Genomic DNA, 18,605 nt, shown 5'->3' on the forward strand with positions numbered 1-18,605 from the left:
TATATAGTTCAGAAGATGTCCTGAAATTTATTAACGTTGCTTCTGTAGTTCCACTTCTCATTAACTGTTGTTACTGAGATGTGTCATATCAGGATGTAATTTATGTGCTTAAAAGCTCACCCTAAGAACAACTTGCAGGAATGGAGGGATGGCTCTGCAGTTAAGAATACTGGCTTCTCTTCTAGAGGTCCTGAGTTCAATTTTCCAGCAACCACAATGTAGTTTACAACTATCTGTGATGTGATCTGATGGCCTCTTCTTGCATGTAGGTGTACATGTAGGTAGAACATTCATACAAAATCTAGATAAATAAACAAACAAATAAATAGTCTTGTACTGCACTTGGGTCTTGACAATCTTGTGTAATTACAGTCTGCCTAATAAAGATATTCTGTTGACTTAAACATGTGTCCAAGTTGTCTTTTCTGATGGACACCTCACAAGAAGGCTTGATTGAACTCATATGTTGGTACAGCAAGCATTGAGCTATTGAACTATTTCCCCACCTCATGAGGTCTTAGTGTAAGAAGTTCACACTTCCCTCTTTTTCCTATAACACCTCTTTACAACTGCTGTGCCATGGGTTTTCTTCTAGTTTCTCTTGTCTTTCCTGAAGTTAATAGAAACAATATTCAGCTTTGAATTAATTGACATAATATCTAATATCTAAATGGCCATTCTACCATTGTTTCCTGAGCTTGGGTTGATTCCTTACCATAATTGTAATGGTAGATGCTCATTGGGTTCTTATTTGTTGTTAAGATTTCTTAAGGGAAAATTAAACCCGTTACTCTGACATGATGGTGGACCTAACACACATGAACACACATGGGGTTGGGAGAGAAAAAGGAGAGAGAGACAGAGTCGGGGAAGAGTAGTAGCAGAAGATATTAGCATTTCTTGTGTAGAATAAGAATAAATTATTTTTGTGAAATGTGTGTGGGTTGCAATGTGCTATGTTTATTTAATGTAGGACATAGATTTAAAATGTTTACAAGTCAAATGTCAAAACAAATTCAAGCTTTAATTATTCTAATTTATATTTTCCTTCCCAGAAATCCTTATACTTCATTGTGGATTTGGAGAGTCAGCAGGTTTAATAATAAAATACTCAGGGTGTGTGGTCACCAGACACACTTTTCTAGTGTCCCCTTCTCTGGTGGCATGCAGGAGGCAGAGTTGCTTGTTTCTTCAGGCCTTAGGTTGTGTCTAGCTTCACTTGAGGAAGTATTTGGACAATAAAATAAGGTTTCTTTTGCAATTCTGCATCCTCTCCTGATAAGTTTAGCATTAGAGTATACTATTCCCTTTTTGTACTTAATTTTGTGTATTGACTATCTGCTACTTTTGCAACAACATACTAAGATACAATAATTTTGTATTTTAAAATATTTTTGAGACAAGGTCTTACTATGTACCTATGACTTGTCTAGAATATGCTCTATGTTTCAGGCTGGCCTGTAACCCACAGAGACCTTCCTTCCTCTGCCTCCCAAGTACGAGGATTAAAGGACTATTTCATTGTGCCTGGCCTTTAAATAAATATTTAAAAATAATGTGACATTATATTAATAAACTTGGGATTCCAAGTTCAAGAGAGCCTTCTATCCCCCTAGAGTTTATGATCACAGGGCTAATGATTACTGGGTCCTTGCCACTAAGAAGGGGGCTCAAAACTGTTAGTGCTTATTTAGTAGCGATATAATGATCCAATGAGCTTGTGAATTTGTCTAATGATGTAATCTAATAGGATATTCTTTTCCTATGTGATATAACTAAAGTGGGATCACAGCGATTTTCTGACTTCACCAAGAAGTAATCGATATGACTAATGTAATCAAATCTCCTGGGTAACTGTATGAAAATAACATCTTAAAAAGTCCTTTACACTTGTGAACCTCATTATGGAGCTCATTAATATCATAACTTTAAGATTTTACTGTTTTCAAAATCACAAGCCATTGAGCTAGGAGGGGTAGTGGCAAGTATCTGTAGTTCCGAATCATAAGTGGCAGAGGCAGGAAGTTTACATATTCTAGTGCTGTCTGGGTCTCAGAAGCCCCCATATCCCAATCATAGATCATTTTCTTGTCAATGACATCTATTTTGATACCTTATATGTTCTGACTTCAGTGATGTCAAAACCAGACTTTTTTTTTTTTTCGAATGAGATGACATTTTGTGACAAGTAACTTGTACATATTCTGGTTGGTGTTCCAAGGAGTCCTGCAGAGAGAAACGGTTGGTCTGAGCAATATGGTCTCATGTTGGGTCAAGTTTCCTCTTATACATAGAACACATGGTCTGTCGTTGCTTTTATATATTGTCTGACAGGATACAGGACTTTTTTGTCACCTTCGTGAGTGGAACATATCTGCGAGCTGTGGCATCTTGATGTGTTCTTCAGGAAATTCAAGAGCTGGCCCTGGGCTCAGAATACTCAGATACCATGATTTAAATATGAAGGAAAATGTACTTTATCAGATTTGTTTTTTGTTGCCGCTTGTTTGTTTGGAATTTTGTCATTAGTTTCAAGTGAAAATCCTCAGGAAAGTTTTCAAAAGAAATATTACTAAAGATTTATTAGAAAATTACCATGTTAATGTATTATATTACAGTCACTAAAACTCTTTTGAGAAGGGTGAATAGCAAAATGAGAGTTTTGCTTTCCTTGATAGAAAATGTATGCCAGTTTAAATTATCTTTAGCTTTAAAAGTTTAATTGTTGTGATGAAATATACTTCTTTAATAACCTACTTGTATTTTGGACCCCAGATTCTTTTTAAAGAATGATTGATTGATTAGTTCGCTTAAATTTATTTGAATTTTAAAGATGTGGCTTCTATGTGTAGTCTCGGGTGTCCTGGAATTTGCTCTGTAGACTAGGCTGGCCTCAGACTCAGAAATCCACCTGCCTCTGCCTCCCAAGCGATGGGTTTACAGGTATGTTCCACCACCCACCTTATTTATTTTTTGTTTCATGTGTCTCAGTGTTTTACCTACATATGTGTCTGTATACCACATGCATGCAGAGCACCTTTGGAGGCCAGAAGTGGGGCATTGGATCCCCTGAAACTAGAGTACAGATGGTTCTGGGAGGTTGAACTTGGCTTTTCTGGAAGGTGTATGGAAATTGCATAAATGAACATGAAGATCACAAAACTTTCTGAGGAGTATGACTGTGATGAATGATCAGTGATCAAAAATAAATTCAAAATCATATTCAAAGTGAGTTCAGGGTGTTCCAGCAGTATTCACCCTTGGTGTTGCTTTTACCTTGGCTTTCTGTACACAGAATGTCCACCACATGAAATTTTAGATTGTAATCCGAGGAGAACAATACCTATTGACACCCCAGTATTTCTGATTTTGGTGCTTCACAGATATAGTGCAAAGAAGAGAAATGCAGCATTCACCTTTGCCTCATCTGGTTTTATACTTATGTAACTTTTTAAAGTCTGTGGAACACACATGAAAATTTAAAAGAGAAGTGCAGTTGATAGCAGAAATAGAAGAGTGCCAGCCTTACATTCAAAGCCATATGCCACACATTTACATTGCATTCGAGTTTTTATGTACAAAATCACCCAGAGTTCCTAGGTTCCTTTTCACTTATTTGCCTCTGTAGAGACAGAGGAGAGCCATAGTGACATTTTGGTTTTCATATATTTTCAAAGGGGCTGTGTTCTGAAAACAGGTCTGAAATCAGTTTATCTTGAAATACTAGACTATCCTGACATAGAAGATGACTTATTGGTACCTAAGGACTTACGTGTATACATGTATTTGTGTCATATCTGATTAGGAAAGTCCTAGGAAGGTTTTTGTACCTTTATGAAGTAGTCATAACAGTTTTAGCTCAGCATCTTTTGTCTCTGGACGGTATAGCACCACATAAACCTGGCTTGGACCTTACTTTGTCTGTAGTTGGGTCATTCTCTTTCCTGCTCTCGAACTTTGTCCCATTTGCTCCTATGGCTGATGGTTTTAAATACTCAAGCCTGTTGTTAGTTTTAAGCCACGTCTAATTTACTTGCATTCTCTAGTTAGGTGATTAAATAAAGCTAGGTATGTTTGCATCCTCTGAGGCTCTGTTGGAATGCTTTGTACTCCTAAATACATAGAAGCCGATCCTATGTCTTTCAAAATTCTTATGATACTATTTTATGTATTGAACTTTCCAGATTAATTTGTCAGTATCTACTTTTTCACTGGGATTTTTTTTATGTCAAAGTATTTACTATGACATCATCCTGAATGGCTAGTAGTTGTTATGGCTTCTAGTACACATATCCCATTAAATAGTGAATGGATAAAATACATATGCAGGTGACACGGGTCATGATTTATCTTCTTGCTTAAAATCTTTCTTTGATGGATGCGGGAGAGATAAACCAAAGCTAAGCATGTTTTTAAAATGCCATAATGAACCCTATTAATTAATATTGATGATGCTTTACAAGTAAAGCTTTGCAACATGTTGCTGTAACTTATAAGGAACTCCACAACATACACAAGTCACTTGAAAGGCAACAATGATAACACAAATTGTTCTTCAAAGAAGTCACTGTGGATGAGAGAGGTACTGAGCATAGTGACTTTCAAGTATTTGTAGTGAATAATTACTGAATGTTAAGAAACTTCGAACACGCAAGATTATCCTCCCATCCCAGCTTAATATAATGGGATATCTTCATTTATGACAATATTTCTTTTAAACAACCACTTCTTTTCTGTGCCTGCCAGTTTGGCATAGCTTTCTATGAAACGTTCGCTTCAGGTTCAAATCACCTGGATAAGATTATTTATATTCAAGGTTTTGTTGTTCCATTTATCTTAAATGATGTGTCATCTGAGCTACATTGAATAATAGTGCCCTCTCTAGAATTATAACGTGTAGTTCATGACTGTGCTCTCCTGAGAGCCCAGAGGTTGCAGTAGACTCTAAGTTGCTAGCCATGCCAGGCTGCCAGAGCACGGTGACTTCTAACTCTTAGTGGCAGGGCAGGTGTTGCTGTTTTCTTTCCCTGGTGCGGCAAAGGTAGTCACAGAGTCTGCCTGCTGGCAGAAAGCAGGGAGAATTCTCTTTTCCTTTCTCAGTATTCTTCCTCTTTTTATTTTTAAACAGAAAGTTCCTTCTAAGCTAGATTGTTTTGGAGACAGTTGTAATCTGAGTCTTGGAAAGCATGTTTAGCTGGTGACTGACCATCCTGCGTGCACAGTGAGTGGAATTTTGAGAGAGAGGTGCTTGATAGATGAGAACTATCAGATGGATATGGGAATGATTTCAGACAGAAAACTCTCTCAATCAGCTCTGGCTGTGGACTTACTGCGCACTTGGAGAAATGCTTACTAAAACTTTTATTTGTAACACTATGCATAGATTTCTTTCTTTCTTCTTTGTCCTTAAAAAAATGTATTGCTTTGCAAATAGCCAAAGAAATCCATCAAATGTCTTCAAGTCCTGGTGCAAAACTGAGATTGGAATATTTTTAAAGAACGTATTGATGGAGTTGGTTGGATGATAATAATAATTAAAATTCGAATTATTTCATTTTAATTAGAGTCCCAGCTATCAAGCACCCCTGTCTCACAGGTCTACTTGCTGTGAGGGCACGATGGACAGTTACCAGCTAACTATGCTTTCCAAGTCGGAGATTACAACCTCCTCTGAACAATCCAGCCCAGAAGGCATCTTCCGACTGGGCCCTGGTCTATGCTGGGCAAGTGAGCTATGTTCCCATGTCTCTACATATCGGTATATTGTTTCAGTCCCTCCATCACACACTCTCATGGGCTATGGAATGCTCAGATAGGCTCGCGTCTTACTATTGCTTATGGTCTTCTATCTTTTTGTGTTTATGTTTCTTATTCTATTTTGGAGGAAGAAAACCATTTAACTTCTCTGACACTATATTCATAGTTTTATGATAGGATGGAATATAATGTAGAAATATTGTTACTGCATTTCTTGGCATTCCACCAGTGACTGGATACGCAATAGATTACGTAATTGTATGTAAATGAGGTCCAATGGTCTCTCTGAGAGACAGCAAGCAAGAGAGGGAGAAAGTCTCTCATAGGAGTCACTCTCAGAGGGAGAGTGTCTATCATATTGTTAACTCCTAGTTATGAAGTTTATTTTCATGTTCTATTTTTATTTTCATGTTTTATTTTTCATGTTCTATATTTTAAGCCAAGCCTGGTGTGCCGCCTAAAAAACATTGCCAGTTTTGAGTCTGACACTAGTAAAAGTTTCCTTGGATTTCGCCTAAGTTAATATGATTGTGAATTGCTACAAATGTTAGTAACCTTTTTGAAGTAGCATTTAGTTTACAGGAAAATGTATGAAGTATTGACTACTTGCTTCAGGAACAACATGGATTAAGGGAGATCCAATGGAAGAAAATCTAATGTTTAATGTAGCTTTTATGCTTATAATTACTTATTTTTATTGGTTATATGAATAAAAAAATATTACTATCAGAAAGATGTGACCCTTCTGTTTCTTTTATGCCTTTCAAAAGACTAGTAAACTGCAATTTATTGCATACACGGGTCTGAATTGATTTGCTGATATTATATAATCAGAACATATTTTGGAATCCTCAAAAAATAAGTGTTTTTCTATGAAACATTAAGTATTAAAGTGCTGCTTTATTGATAAACTGAATAGCAAAGAGAAATGAGATAGCTAGTGCCCTTAAGTTATTTTATAGATAGAATTTTTTGCTTCTTTATTCCCTGTATTTTTTTTCCTTTGTAACTATTAAGGATATATTTACTGTAAGTTTCTGACCTGTATTATACATTTGATAAATTGTTTTGGTATGTTTGGGTGCATTATTCTAACAATATCACTTCTTAGAGTTGAAGAACAAATTCTATCTCTTCTTCCTTGGAGACTGATATCCCAAAAGCCAGGGAGGTATTTATATGACCTCTCATGTGAGGATTGGGAAGGTCAAGTTTTACCCCACATTTACTTTATTATTTGTACCAGAGATTACTGAATGCTACATATGAGCAGCCCAACTGGAATTTTAAATTGATAATCCCAGACACTATCCTGTATGTTTTAATTATTATGGTCACGTAATGCTATGAGTTTTTAAAGATACATCAAGTAGAAAAGATATACAAAACTCATAAGGTATTGTGACATCTAAAATATCATTATCTTTGAAAATAGTATGGGAATGAAATGAAAACTATGATATTACATCATGGAAATTTTGATTGGTTTATAATATCTAGAAAAATCAGCCTTGGAATGAAGAGCAAAATGGCGGTGGCAGCGAGAAATGCAATTAGAGGTTTTCCTGCTTTCAGGAACCCTTTGTTGGAAACTTTCTTAGCAAACATAACTTTAAACTCTGCTGTTTTATTGTTAACTTTGTAATTGCCAGATACTGCAGTTTTGAATAATTTATGAGTCAGTGAGAGAAAATCTTTAAGAGTGAGGTGACTCTCCTTGTAAGAGGTGTAAGCATTTGGTCAGTGCTAAATTTTACCTTCTTGAATTTAACTTCTCATTTGTTTGGATGACCAAACTCTCTTAGTTAAAAAAGAAATTACACCTTTCTGTGCTTAGAAAAGCACAGAAAATAGGTAAGCGCAGAAAATGGAAAATAGTTAAGATTTTTTTATTTAATCATTCTGAAGATGGTATCGAGCCAGTTATTGTAATACAGAGAATAAAATCAGTAATATATTTTAACAATCTATGTCAACATATTTCTATAGATTATGTTGAGCTTAAATATTTTGTGATTTCTGAGTAGTGTGTGTATGTAAAGATATCACTGATATCACTAGGTATCTCAGTTAATAAATATTTGTGAAAGCTCGATAGAGAAAATATATAATATAAATCTCTGTGTTAAGGTGTGTGTGTGTGTGTGTGTGTGTGTGTGTGTGTGTGTGAGAGAGAGAGAGAGAGAGAGAGAGAGAGAGAGAGAGAGACATATGGAGAGAGATATCAGAGCTTCCCTTCATTCTTCATTCTTCCTAGGCAGACTGGTAGCATTTCAAAATCTCTATTATGTATTACTATACTGATAGTAATGTGACTTCATTGATAGTTTTTGTCTTTGCTGTTTTTCAGCACTCAATGTTAAGCAACACTGTGAAAATGCATGATGAGTTGATGTCACTGCTGTGTGGGCATTCCAGAGTGCACTTCTACAAACTAACAGGGCAGGTCAATTACTTGATGTAGTCAGGAGACACGATAAACAGGGAGATGTATGAGGCTGTCACCATGTAGCATGCCATACTATTTATAGTTAATTTTCTAATAAGTGGAAGGATTGCACTCTAAGATGATGATAAAAGCGTAGTGTGATATTCAACTAGTCACAGTCATTTATTATCCCTTCAAAATCATGTACTATCTATAATTGTATGTGTTGCACATTGATTCAACTGACAACGCTCAAGTTCATTTGCGTCTGCTTCTGAGCATACATTAGGTATTATACTCTGATATTAAGGACAGCCAGGACATCACTAGTTAGTAGGAGGTTTTCATCTCCAAGCAGTGACACCGGTTTTTGTAGGGAGTGTATCGGTAATCAAACTTCATTACACAATCATGATTATTCCTTGTGTTGTTTCCGCATGCTTCTTTTTCTGGAGTATGGAATTGGTTTGTAAAAAAAATGTGAGACTATGCCATTTTTTTCTAAATAATTTTTGTGTGTGAGGTTTTTCTGCATAAAGATAAGTACTTCAATGGACCTTAGTGGCAGTATAAGCTTTAGAATTCTTTTCTTAGGTAAACTTCACTTCGACAGGTGATTCCATATGATACAGTTCAACTGTAAATTATGCGTGAGTCAGTTGATGAGTGCTCATTTAATCTCGTGATTGCTTAGGAGGTCCGGGAGGGAATTAAATCTTACTCTGTTTGTTGAAGCAGAAATCCTTTCTTTGCTGATACATTAGATTAGTACTTAAATAAAATCATAGCATGCTTTAAGAGCCTGCATTGCTTTGTGGGTGACAAAAATTCATCTATATGCGTTTTTACGATTTATTAATTGGTTTTATCGAGTGACAATTTTCAAAGGATATGTGTGGCTGGAAATGCACTGTAAGCTTTAGACGTGGCTGTGATGGCTCCTCATGAAGGTAAATTTAAAAGAAACACTAGATACATGCTCAATATCTTGCTGACCTATACAATAACTGCATCCTAATAGGTCATATTTCAGCTCCTAAATTTTTGATAAATAGCTGAGCCTTGCAAAGCTCTGTCCGTGGTGCTGAAACCTTTCATGAACCCTCTCATGATATATGAGCATGTCTTACTGATAAATTCTAATGTCAGCTTCTGTGTGATAGTGATTCATCAGGTTGTAAAATCTGTTCTTGGGAAACACGTTGAATTAACAAGTTCCATATTTTGGTTTTGTTGAAATTAGCACAGCTTGTCCTTTCATTTTAAAGAGTTCATAGCAATTACCTTCCGCATTGTCACAACTGGCTAGGATTTAATTAGAAACTGTCAATGCTAACACAAAAGAAATGTCTAATATCAACAAATAAATTGATATGGCTGCCATGCTGCAAATGCTTACAGGCTGGTGACGTGCTGGTAATATGCACTCAGCCACTGTAAAATATTAAACACTTGATTAGGAACAGCACAACAGTTATTAATACAGAAGCTCCTAGCTGGAGAGAGAAGGAATTTGCCTATTAAAACTATGAGTTATTATTTAAGATTGGTATTTAAATTAAGAATGTTTTGCCTTTGTGTAAAAAAAATGAACTTGTTTTTGCAGAACTGTTTTTATTTGTAAAATGACTGAAACTGTCTAGCTCCCTGGCTTTTGTTAACTTTTCAAGTAAAATTCTTTAACTTTATATAAAGGATTTCAAAGTGGTAGTTTCATTTGATGAAGTGAATTCATTTTAACATGTGTTTTTAGACCTTTATGTTCAGTCTTAGTTGATTGCTCTTTATTGATGTATTTTACCCTAAATCACCTTCAGAACTCATCTTGGTTAATGAAACTGTTTCCTGACATTTTCATCAGTATACACCTGTAACACTGTTTAAGAGAGGTTCTGGGAGGAGAATCATGAGTTCAAGGCCACCATGTGCTACATAGTAAGTTTAAAGGGAGTCTAGTTTGCATGGATGCTTTTTTTAAGCCTAAACTTCATTTTATTTTACAGTGAACACTGGAATCATTTGGATCACATTGTTTTTATATTGAATAGAGAAAAAAATTGCTACCTATTCACATTTTATAGTATAATTTCAAAACCTTGCTATTAAATTGGGACATAGGATTAACTTACTGTGTTTGTGGTGGAGCAGATTATTAAATTATTTGTTTCATCATTGGAGCTCCTTACTTTAAATCTCAAAGAAATATGAAAATATGCTTAGATGAGTAAGCACTCTGAAATGGCAAAAGCTTTTTGCATAGTAGCCATTTCCAGATGACTGATTCATTATTAAAATTAGGGCTTGACTTACTTCAGTATTGTATTTACATCACATGAACCTAATAATTAAATCCTCATTCAGAGCTTCTTGTCTGAAAAAATCTTTAAACGAATTAATAATTTCCTGGGTGATTTCTTTTAATTAATATTTAAAGCGCTAAATATAATGCTATAATTTCTTAATATTGATAAAGTGCTGTCTAAAATCCATTTTATGTATCAGAAAAATGTGATTTCCAAACCCAATTAGAAAAAAATACACCGTTAAAAATCATTGGTACTTAAATGACTTCTAATCAGATGCTATTTCCCAGAAATTATTCTTTATTTAGAAACAGAAACAAGACAAAAGCAATTGATTGTAATCCAAAATGTATTTTTTCCTTATAAAAGAGGTCCACACACTCACTGTGTCTAGTCTACAGAACCTGTCCTTTCCGTTACACCACGTGTCAATTCAAGTTTATCTGGTCACTGCAAAAACTCGTGGCTAATATGTGTAATACAACACAGGAGGAGGTATTGCTCAGTTCAACTACTCTTCTATACTTAAAAAAAATACAGAAATGTTCACATTAACTGCAGTCCTGACAGAAAAGTTACATGAAAGGTCTAGAAAATGGAGTTGTTTTATTTGGTTGCCACAGTACCCTTTGAAGCCAGTCAATTAAAATGCCGAACTTTCACCTCTCTTTCCCTTGGTCAGGAGCAGCATTGGCGATGCTGAGTCTTCCTTTGAGAAAGTGACATTCCTCTGCCTATTTTTTGTTGTTGATTTTTAAGCACTGCCGCCATCTCCAGCTTTTCTTTGAAGGAGGTTTGGTTGGCTGTTTTAGGACATACTTGTCGGCACACCTATAGCAGTTGCTTTTACTTCCAACGATGCCGGTTTTTCTTTGCTGGACTCCCAGAGGTTGATTAGAGGAGGGTAAAGCTCACTGAATGCCAAGGTTGGCTTGTGACAGTGGTTCACAGTATAGCTGTGTTCACTCTCACAGTTCCCTTCTTGTGAGACACAGCCGAAAAGACACATTACACCAATGATCCCCAGAAGACCTCCAACGCAGGCCACAAATACTGTGTGACTCTTTCCATTTTCTTTTCCGTCATGCTCCAGACTTTTCGTGGTCACATTCACACATTGTTTTCTGCTTTTCTGATAGATGGTGGGAATATCAATACAAATTTTGTACTCAGTAGAAGGTTTCAGATGAGTAAGATTGTATACCTTGACATCAGATGGTATTCGAGCACTTTGGGCAGCCTGGGAGTCTTCAGTCTTAACAAAGGCTGTCCACTTAACACTGGATTTGAGAATTTTAGAGTTTGCTTTCCAAGACACCAGAACAGAATTGGCCCGGATATCTCTTATTTTAATATTCAATGACCCGTTGTTATCCTGAGGAACAAAACCTCCCACTTTGATCATAATAGACTTCAAGTCAGCACCGACTAGGTTAGTAGCTATGCAGGTGTACAACCCACCTTCCTTTGGGGTTATGCCTCTTATGTCTAGTGTGCCTTCAGAATGAACATAGAACTTCTCTCTCAGAGTGTTTGGCAATAGTCTTTTACCAGAAGGTGTGATCCAGTAGATTTCAGGCTGGGGTTCTGCAGTGGCTCTGCAGTGAAGCGACACATAGCTGTCAGCTTCTACATCCAGGATGGAAGGAAAGCTCTCAGGAGCTATAAGAGGGAGGCAGATTTCCATCATATCCCTGAAATGCACTTGTCGAACATTCTGGCCTTGGAATTCAGGTGGGTCCACACAGAACAGAGAATCTGGTTCCATAAACCGAATGTTGGTTTTGTTCATGTTAATCCAGCGGATTACACAGTCACACCGGATGGGATTGCTGTGTATGCTGATTTCCTTGAGGTTTGGCAAAGACTCTATGGTACCATGGTAGAGGGCACTGAGGGCGTTGCTGTTCAGCATGAGAGATTCTAGCTTTGGGAGTCTGAAAAATGCATTAGGGTGAATGTAAGACAACCTGGGGTTGTTAGTAGCTTCTATTTTTCTCAAATCTGGCAAGTTATCCACAGCGAGACTGTCAATGGAGACAAGTTCAGGCATATTGTTTATCCCCAACTCCTTCAAGTGTAGCATATTGCTAAAATCACCCCTTCGTATTCTGTTAATAGGGTTTTTATTTAGATCCAAAAACTTGAGGTTGACAGCTTTTTGAAGAGCAACCTGGGGTACCTTATTAAGCCTATTATCATAAAAAGAGATGCTTTCCAGGTTTTCCAGTCCAACCAAGGCGTCACCTGGTACTTCCGTGAGGTTTATGCCAGCGATAACCAGGCTGCGGAGCTTGAGAAGAGGCTGAAAGTTCATGTCCTTGATTCTGAGGATGGGGTTGTCCCCGAGCATCAGAATCTCAAGATTAGGAAGAGCCTCAAACCACTTACTGTTGATCATCTGCAGTCTGTTTGAGTTGAGATGAAGTCGAAGAAGGTTATGTAGGCCAACGAAGGCTCCGGGAGAGATGGCAGACAGCAAGTTGTGATTGACGTAAAGCTCCTGCAAGTTACTCAGTCCATACAGACACTTTTCAGGCAGCTCCGTTAGCTTGTTTTCCTCTAGGTATACAGAAAGAAGCTGGGACATCTTTTGTACATTAATATTAGTGACCGAAGATAAATTGTTCTGAGATAAGTCCAGGCCAGTAAGGTTTACTGGAAAGTCTGTGGAATGTTCAATTCTTGCAATATTGTTAGTCTGCAGGAGCAAAATCTGTGTGTCTGCAGGCAATCTGGCCGGGAAGTTTAAAAGCCCTAAATCATTACAGTCCACTGTCAATGCTTCCATATAGATGGATCTGGGAGTGAACCAAGGCCTGATCTCACATGTACATAACTGGGGGCAATCCACTTTTTTATCTCCGGCTTGTACGAGTGCGGTGATAGCCAGGCCAAGTAGCACGTGGATTTGGAGTGGTGCGTCCTTCATCTTAGCTTTTGTCTTCAGAAATGTAGCAGGCCCTTGAGGATTCCAGTCACCGCCAGTTAAGTTCAGTAGGAGCTGACTGATGAAGGGAGTGTTCGCATTTGTTAAATGATGAATGCCACAAGACTGCAGGACTTTGCTTCATGGAAATACTTGTGAGTGCCACACATGTATTTTCCAAAACTTGCATGCATCGTGGAGAAGAGATGCCTGCTGTCTCCTCAGCGATCGGGTATCAATGGACTCTTTGAAGATGGTGTATGTATAGATGGTCGCAGGATATGGAGCAATTCATTTAGCGTTAAGTCTGTGATTCAGATCCCATGCTTGTCCAGTACTTGCAGATAGAGGCATTATTCTAAGTGCAATTAAAGGGAGAGAAAAATTAGTTCAAGAGGAAAATTCGTAATTAATGTTACTAGATATAATTATCTCACATATGTAAATATTGCTAGAGTTTACCATTGTTTCAGTACATTTTGATGACTTTGTCCTCACTCTTGGCTCAGATATTAGGTAGATCAAGAAATTGAATCTTTAGAGGACTGAAGTTTCATTCAGTATGATAAATATCCTTCCAGAATTTTTCAGTTGTTTCAATTTCTTTACATCTCTACCTTTTCTTTATTTTTCTCTGTCTTTATGGACTATAGTGAAAGATAAAAGACAGCAGCTTTGAGGACATGCTAGGTTTTGATGTATGGCCTAAACAGATCAAACCGTTTGATTATAACCAAATAATGAGCCTATAGCTAGCTACTCCTACCCCTTATAGCCAGCACTTGGGAGCACAATTGGTCCTGATTGCTGAATGAGCTAAGTAGTGATATTTAGTGCAATTCCTTATTTTTATTCCTGCTTCTCTGTAGTCTGTATAAAATGATTTGAGAGTTTCAAAAATTGGAGGCTAATCAACCTTGCTGTAGATACACTTGTATAAAATTAACTTAAGATGAAGATTCGATTGTTTATCATCGAGAATAATTTACATCCCATCAGTAACTAGCAATAAAAACAACTGTCTGATATCACTAAAGTGGATATTACTTCTTTAAATGGACACTGGCGTTTTTTTTTATTGTCACAAGAAATGAGAAGTTCCAAAGCATATTACAGTTTGTTTAAAGGACACAGTACTGGTAGGGCTATGCTTCAGCCAGGCAGATTGCTGGTGAGCTGCCTCTCATCTCTTCACATGGTTTGGAAAGTCAGGCAGTGTGGCTAGACCCTTCATATTGGGCTTATCGCCTCTCACCATTGATGGTTACAATGGCATAATTGGATGAAGATATGGTCAACACTTTAGCAATACACGTAACTATCCACATCAATGGCGTGTGTTCTCATAAAGAGGTAGAAATATTGTTTTAAAATAAAGAAATTTATTTCTAAGAATTTATGAATCACTTATAGTTTACATTTACAGCGATCTTGTCTCTTACCCTTAACACTCAGAAATGTGATTTTTATCTGATATTGGGTCATGATTTTTTTTTCAGTTAACTATTAACTTGCCTTGAGTCAAAGGCATCTGAATTTTTTTCACCTTCCAAGCCTGTGTCCTCTGGGAAGCCTACCTTTCATATAACTTCTCCCTCTTGCTTCCGAGAATTTTGTGCTTCCAGTCACACCTCCTTGAGAAAAAGAGCTTTGCTTGTCTTTTGATCTCTAGCTCCTGACCTTGGTAACTGGAATGTAGCACAAACTCAAGAGATGTTTGAGTATAGCAGTGGATGAAGGTAGGGAAATGTACACTTCCATAATCTTGCATACAATGAAAGCAATCCAATTCGTTCATTTTTAAACATCAGTAAATTAACTGCTCATATTTATATTTATTTAGCTACATACATAAAGTCTATAGTAACTATATTTCTACATAAGATTGGAGGATTGATTCTGAGGATAACACAAAGGAATGTTAGACTCTAAAAATCAATCTTCAGCCATGGTGGTTCTCAACCTTCCTCATGTTGTGACCCTTAAATACAGTTCTTCATGTTTTGGTGACCCCTCAACCATAAAATTATTTTGTTGCTAACCAATAACTGTAATTTTGCTACTGTTTTGATTAATAGTGTAAACATCTGATATGCAGGGTCTCTGATATGTAATTTCCAAAGGGGTCATGGCCCATAAGTTGAGAACCTCTGCTCTACTGTATCTGTGGTTGACTCATTTGTAATTTAGTGAGATTTATTAAGCAAATTCTATGTTTTAGTTGTTGGTTTCATAAACAGTAGAGAAAAAGGTGAGTTGGATGTTATCACTTCCTATAGTGAACTTCAGTGAGGAAGTCAAAACATTAGTAAATACATTACTAAATACAAGTTAAAGTACATGCAAGCAAGAGGCCAAAGAGAAGACCAGCGTGGAACCCATTACCTCCTCTTATATCCAAGATGAAGGAAAGGCCTAGGTAGAAAGTACAAAACACACTTCTGTATGTTTTCATTAATCACTCAGATGAGGGAGATGTGACTTCTGCCAGTTACAGTCAACTGGTTATATCTATATCTATATCTATATCGATATCCTTATCTATATCTATATCCTTATCTATATCTATATTCTTATCTACATCTAATCTATATGCTTTCACCAGCTGTGTGAAGGGGAGCCTATGTCTTACAAGTTAACCTGACAATGAATTATTAAATTACATGGTTAATAGAAGAATGCAAATTTTTATTTGGAAATTATCTTGATGGGCATCTTTGAACATTTATGTTCATGTTTAATTAGACTATTATTCTGATTCCACTTCATCAATTGCATAGCCATAGCTTTGAGACATGAGTTGAGCTAAGTTTATCCAGAAGACTTTCAAATCCAAGAGTTCTCACAGTGGTATACAATGTGAAGATGCATTAGAGCTGGTATCTGGGAGGGCGGAAAGCACAGCAGACTAGAATATTGACTTTGTCTTGTGTCCCCACGAAATTGCTTTAATGCTTTCACTAGCTGCTATCAGCACAGGCTGTGTGCACAGTCCTAGGGCGGAAGCAGTCTTACTTCTTAGTGCTTTACCGCCTCCACGTCTTCTTCTTAGCACTTGTTTATGTTGCCCATGGCCTTGCGAGACAGTGTAGTGAGATGTTTAGCCTGTACTTGTAACGAACAGGACCTGAAACCTTACAATATTATAATCCCTCCTGCTTAAGGCCTCTCCTCTCTAAGAACATTTGCCTAATAAACAACAGGGTACGATTTGGACACAGTTTCCCCCACTCTTGTGTTCACCTCTTTCTAGAAGGTCACCCTGCTGACATGAGTAGAAATGAGGCAATTTTAACAAACATTTAGTACAGTGGATTTTTTTTCTTAGACTTATTTATAAACTATCATCTTCAGATTGTGAGGTTTACAAAATTCATTTTGCCCAAACAAGTTATGAGGAAGGTGTGACTCACATGTAAGCTCACTTGGGGCTAGTATACAAAGCAGAAGTATCATGTTATTACAAGAAATGTGACTGAAAGAGAGATGACAGCTCCTCACTCTACAGTACAGCAAGCGCCATTGCTCCATTAGAAAAACAGACTTGGAGGTTTTCAGGGCCCCAGTGGAAGGATCTCAGGAGCAAAGGCATATTTCCGTCAATTTACCTAAAGTTCAAGCAACCAACTTGTTAATTTTTTTTGAACCTTCAAAAGATGTAGCTCCTCTTATTTGTATTTTTCCCACATACTCAAACTGTATGTTTCCTATATTTTTGTGTAAGAATGAAGTTTACATAAGTTATCACCTTATGTATAAATAAGTCATGTATCTGTAATTTCCTTACAAATCCAGGTTCAGAGGCTGCAAAGTCAGACTAGGGCTCTTGGTTATCACAGTCATGACAATGAAGGCTTCCTTGTCTGCAGCAGGACCCAGTCCTCCTGTAGAGGCTGAACCCGAGTAACCTGGTTCCTTGTATGACGCGAACCCAAGTGCCTCGGCTGGGAGCTTTTCCTTTCCTACTTCTCAACTGTGATCTTAATTGTCATTTACATTTCCTTAAGAGTTTAATGAAAATGAGATTATTAGTAATAAAGAGTACATATGTTATTAGATTATGAATAGCTATATACTTCTGATGACACTTTTTGCTAGACATTTAATGACTTGATTATTATTCTTCCTAGACCATAATATTATTATGATTAGGGTCATTGTTCAACTCAATTTATTTGATTATATTAATACATTTTATTGGTTGATTAGTACTCAGGTAATAATTTGCTGATTAATAACTTACAAGTGTGTCTTTCCATGGTTTGTACCGAGTCATAGCAAATCAAACAACGATTATCATAATTTAAAAAAAGTGATTCAAGTATTCAACAATAAAAAAATAATCAGGAGTAGATAAATGATGCACCATCACACTTTTAAAGCAACTTTCCTTCAGAAATTTCACCTTTCTCTACAAGGCATGTACTTGAACGTGAGAAACTTATTGCCACTTGAAAGCAAGAGAAGTTACAGTCATTTTAAACCAGCTATTTTTCAACCTATGCATTAGTTTCACCACTGAGGAAAAGCTTTTCCGCTAGTGCCCATTTGAAGATTTGTGCTATATAGTTGACTTTAAAAGAGTTTTCTTCCTTTTCCTATACATTTGTACAAGGAGTTTAAAAATAACCTATTGCACAACTAAAAATAAGTGGACCAGCTTAAATGCAGTTTAAGTAAATTTCTCAGAATTTCTAAAAACGTCCTCACCTCTCTCTTCCCAGGCCCCAGATTTCTAGCTGCTGTTCATAGGTTTTGATCACACGGAATAAAAGATAAAAACTCTTGAGGAAAATGTGAACTCGATCCAGGCAACTATACTTAAATAATGTCCTGTGCTCCATCATTTATCAAGGAGTTCAGACGTCAGGGAAAAATTCTGTATTTTGACTTGAAGCTTAAAGATTTTAGGAGTAGATATTATGAATTAACTGAATGCATAAAACATGCTTAATGTGCAGACAGAATTTCTCTCTTCCCCTCACACTGTGGTAATTTAGCAGCATACAGAAACCTTTACTAAGTGCAGTGTGGCTGGTAGGTGACTGAAGTTTTACTGTGATCAGGCATTAGGAACTCAGTGAGATCACTTTTGTTCTTTTCAGTCACTTTTGTTTGTTTTCATAGAGAACTATTTTAAAATGTCATTTTTTTTAAATTTAAAAACAACACGCTCATATATTAAGGC

At 36.7% G+C, this 18,605-nt stretch overlaps 2 protein-coding genes across 12 annotated transcripts in view; one reads left to right on the forward strand and one right to left on the reverse strand.

Annotated features, from left to right (window-relative positions):
• Immp2l (inner mitochondrial membrane peptidase subunit 2) overlaps positions 1–18,605 on the forward strand; it is an 899,718-nt gene that overhangs the window by 408,205 nt on the left and 472,908 nt on the right. The window lies entirely within an intron of this gene.
• Lrrn3 (leucine rich repeat neuronal 3) overlaps positions 10,771–18,605 on the reverse strand; it is a 31,130-nt gene continuing 23,295 nt past the window's right edge. For 2 of the 3 annotated variants that reach the window (XM_063262547.1, XM_063262546.1), the window contains exon 2: positions 10,771–13,775. In XM_063262547.1, the coding sequence (XP_063118617.1) occupies positions 11,297–13,420 (2,124 nt within the window). In that variant the 5' untranslated portion in view covers positions 13,421–13,775 and the 3' untranslated portion in view covers positions 10,771–11,296. The remainder of the gene's footprint in view (positions 13,776–18,605) is intronic. The other variant, NM_030856.2, reaches the window with a different exon arrangement.

The sequence above is a fragment of the Rattus norvegicus genome, chromosome 6 (genome assembly GCF_036323735.1).
Source record: "Rattus norvegicus strain BN/NHsdMcwi chromosome 6, GRCr8, whole genome shotgun sequence".
In the NCBI taxonomy this organism is placed as follows: domain Eukaryota; kingdom Metazoa; phylum Chordata; class Mammalia; order Rodentia; family Muridae; genus Rattus; species Rattus norvegicus.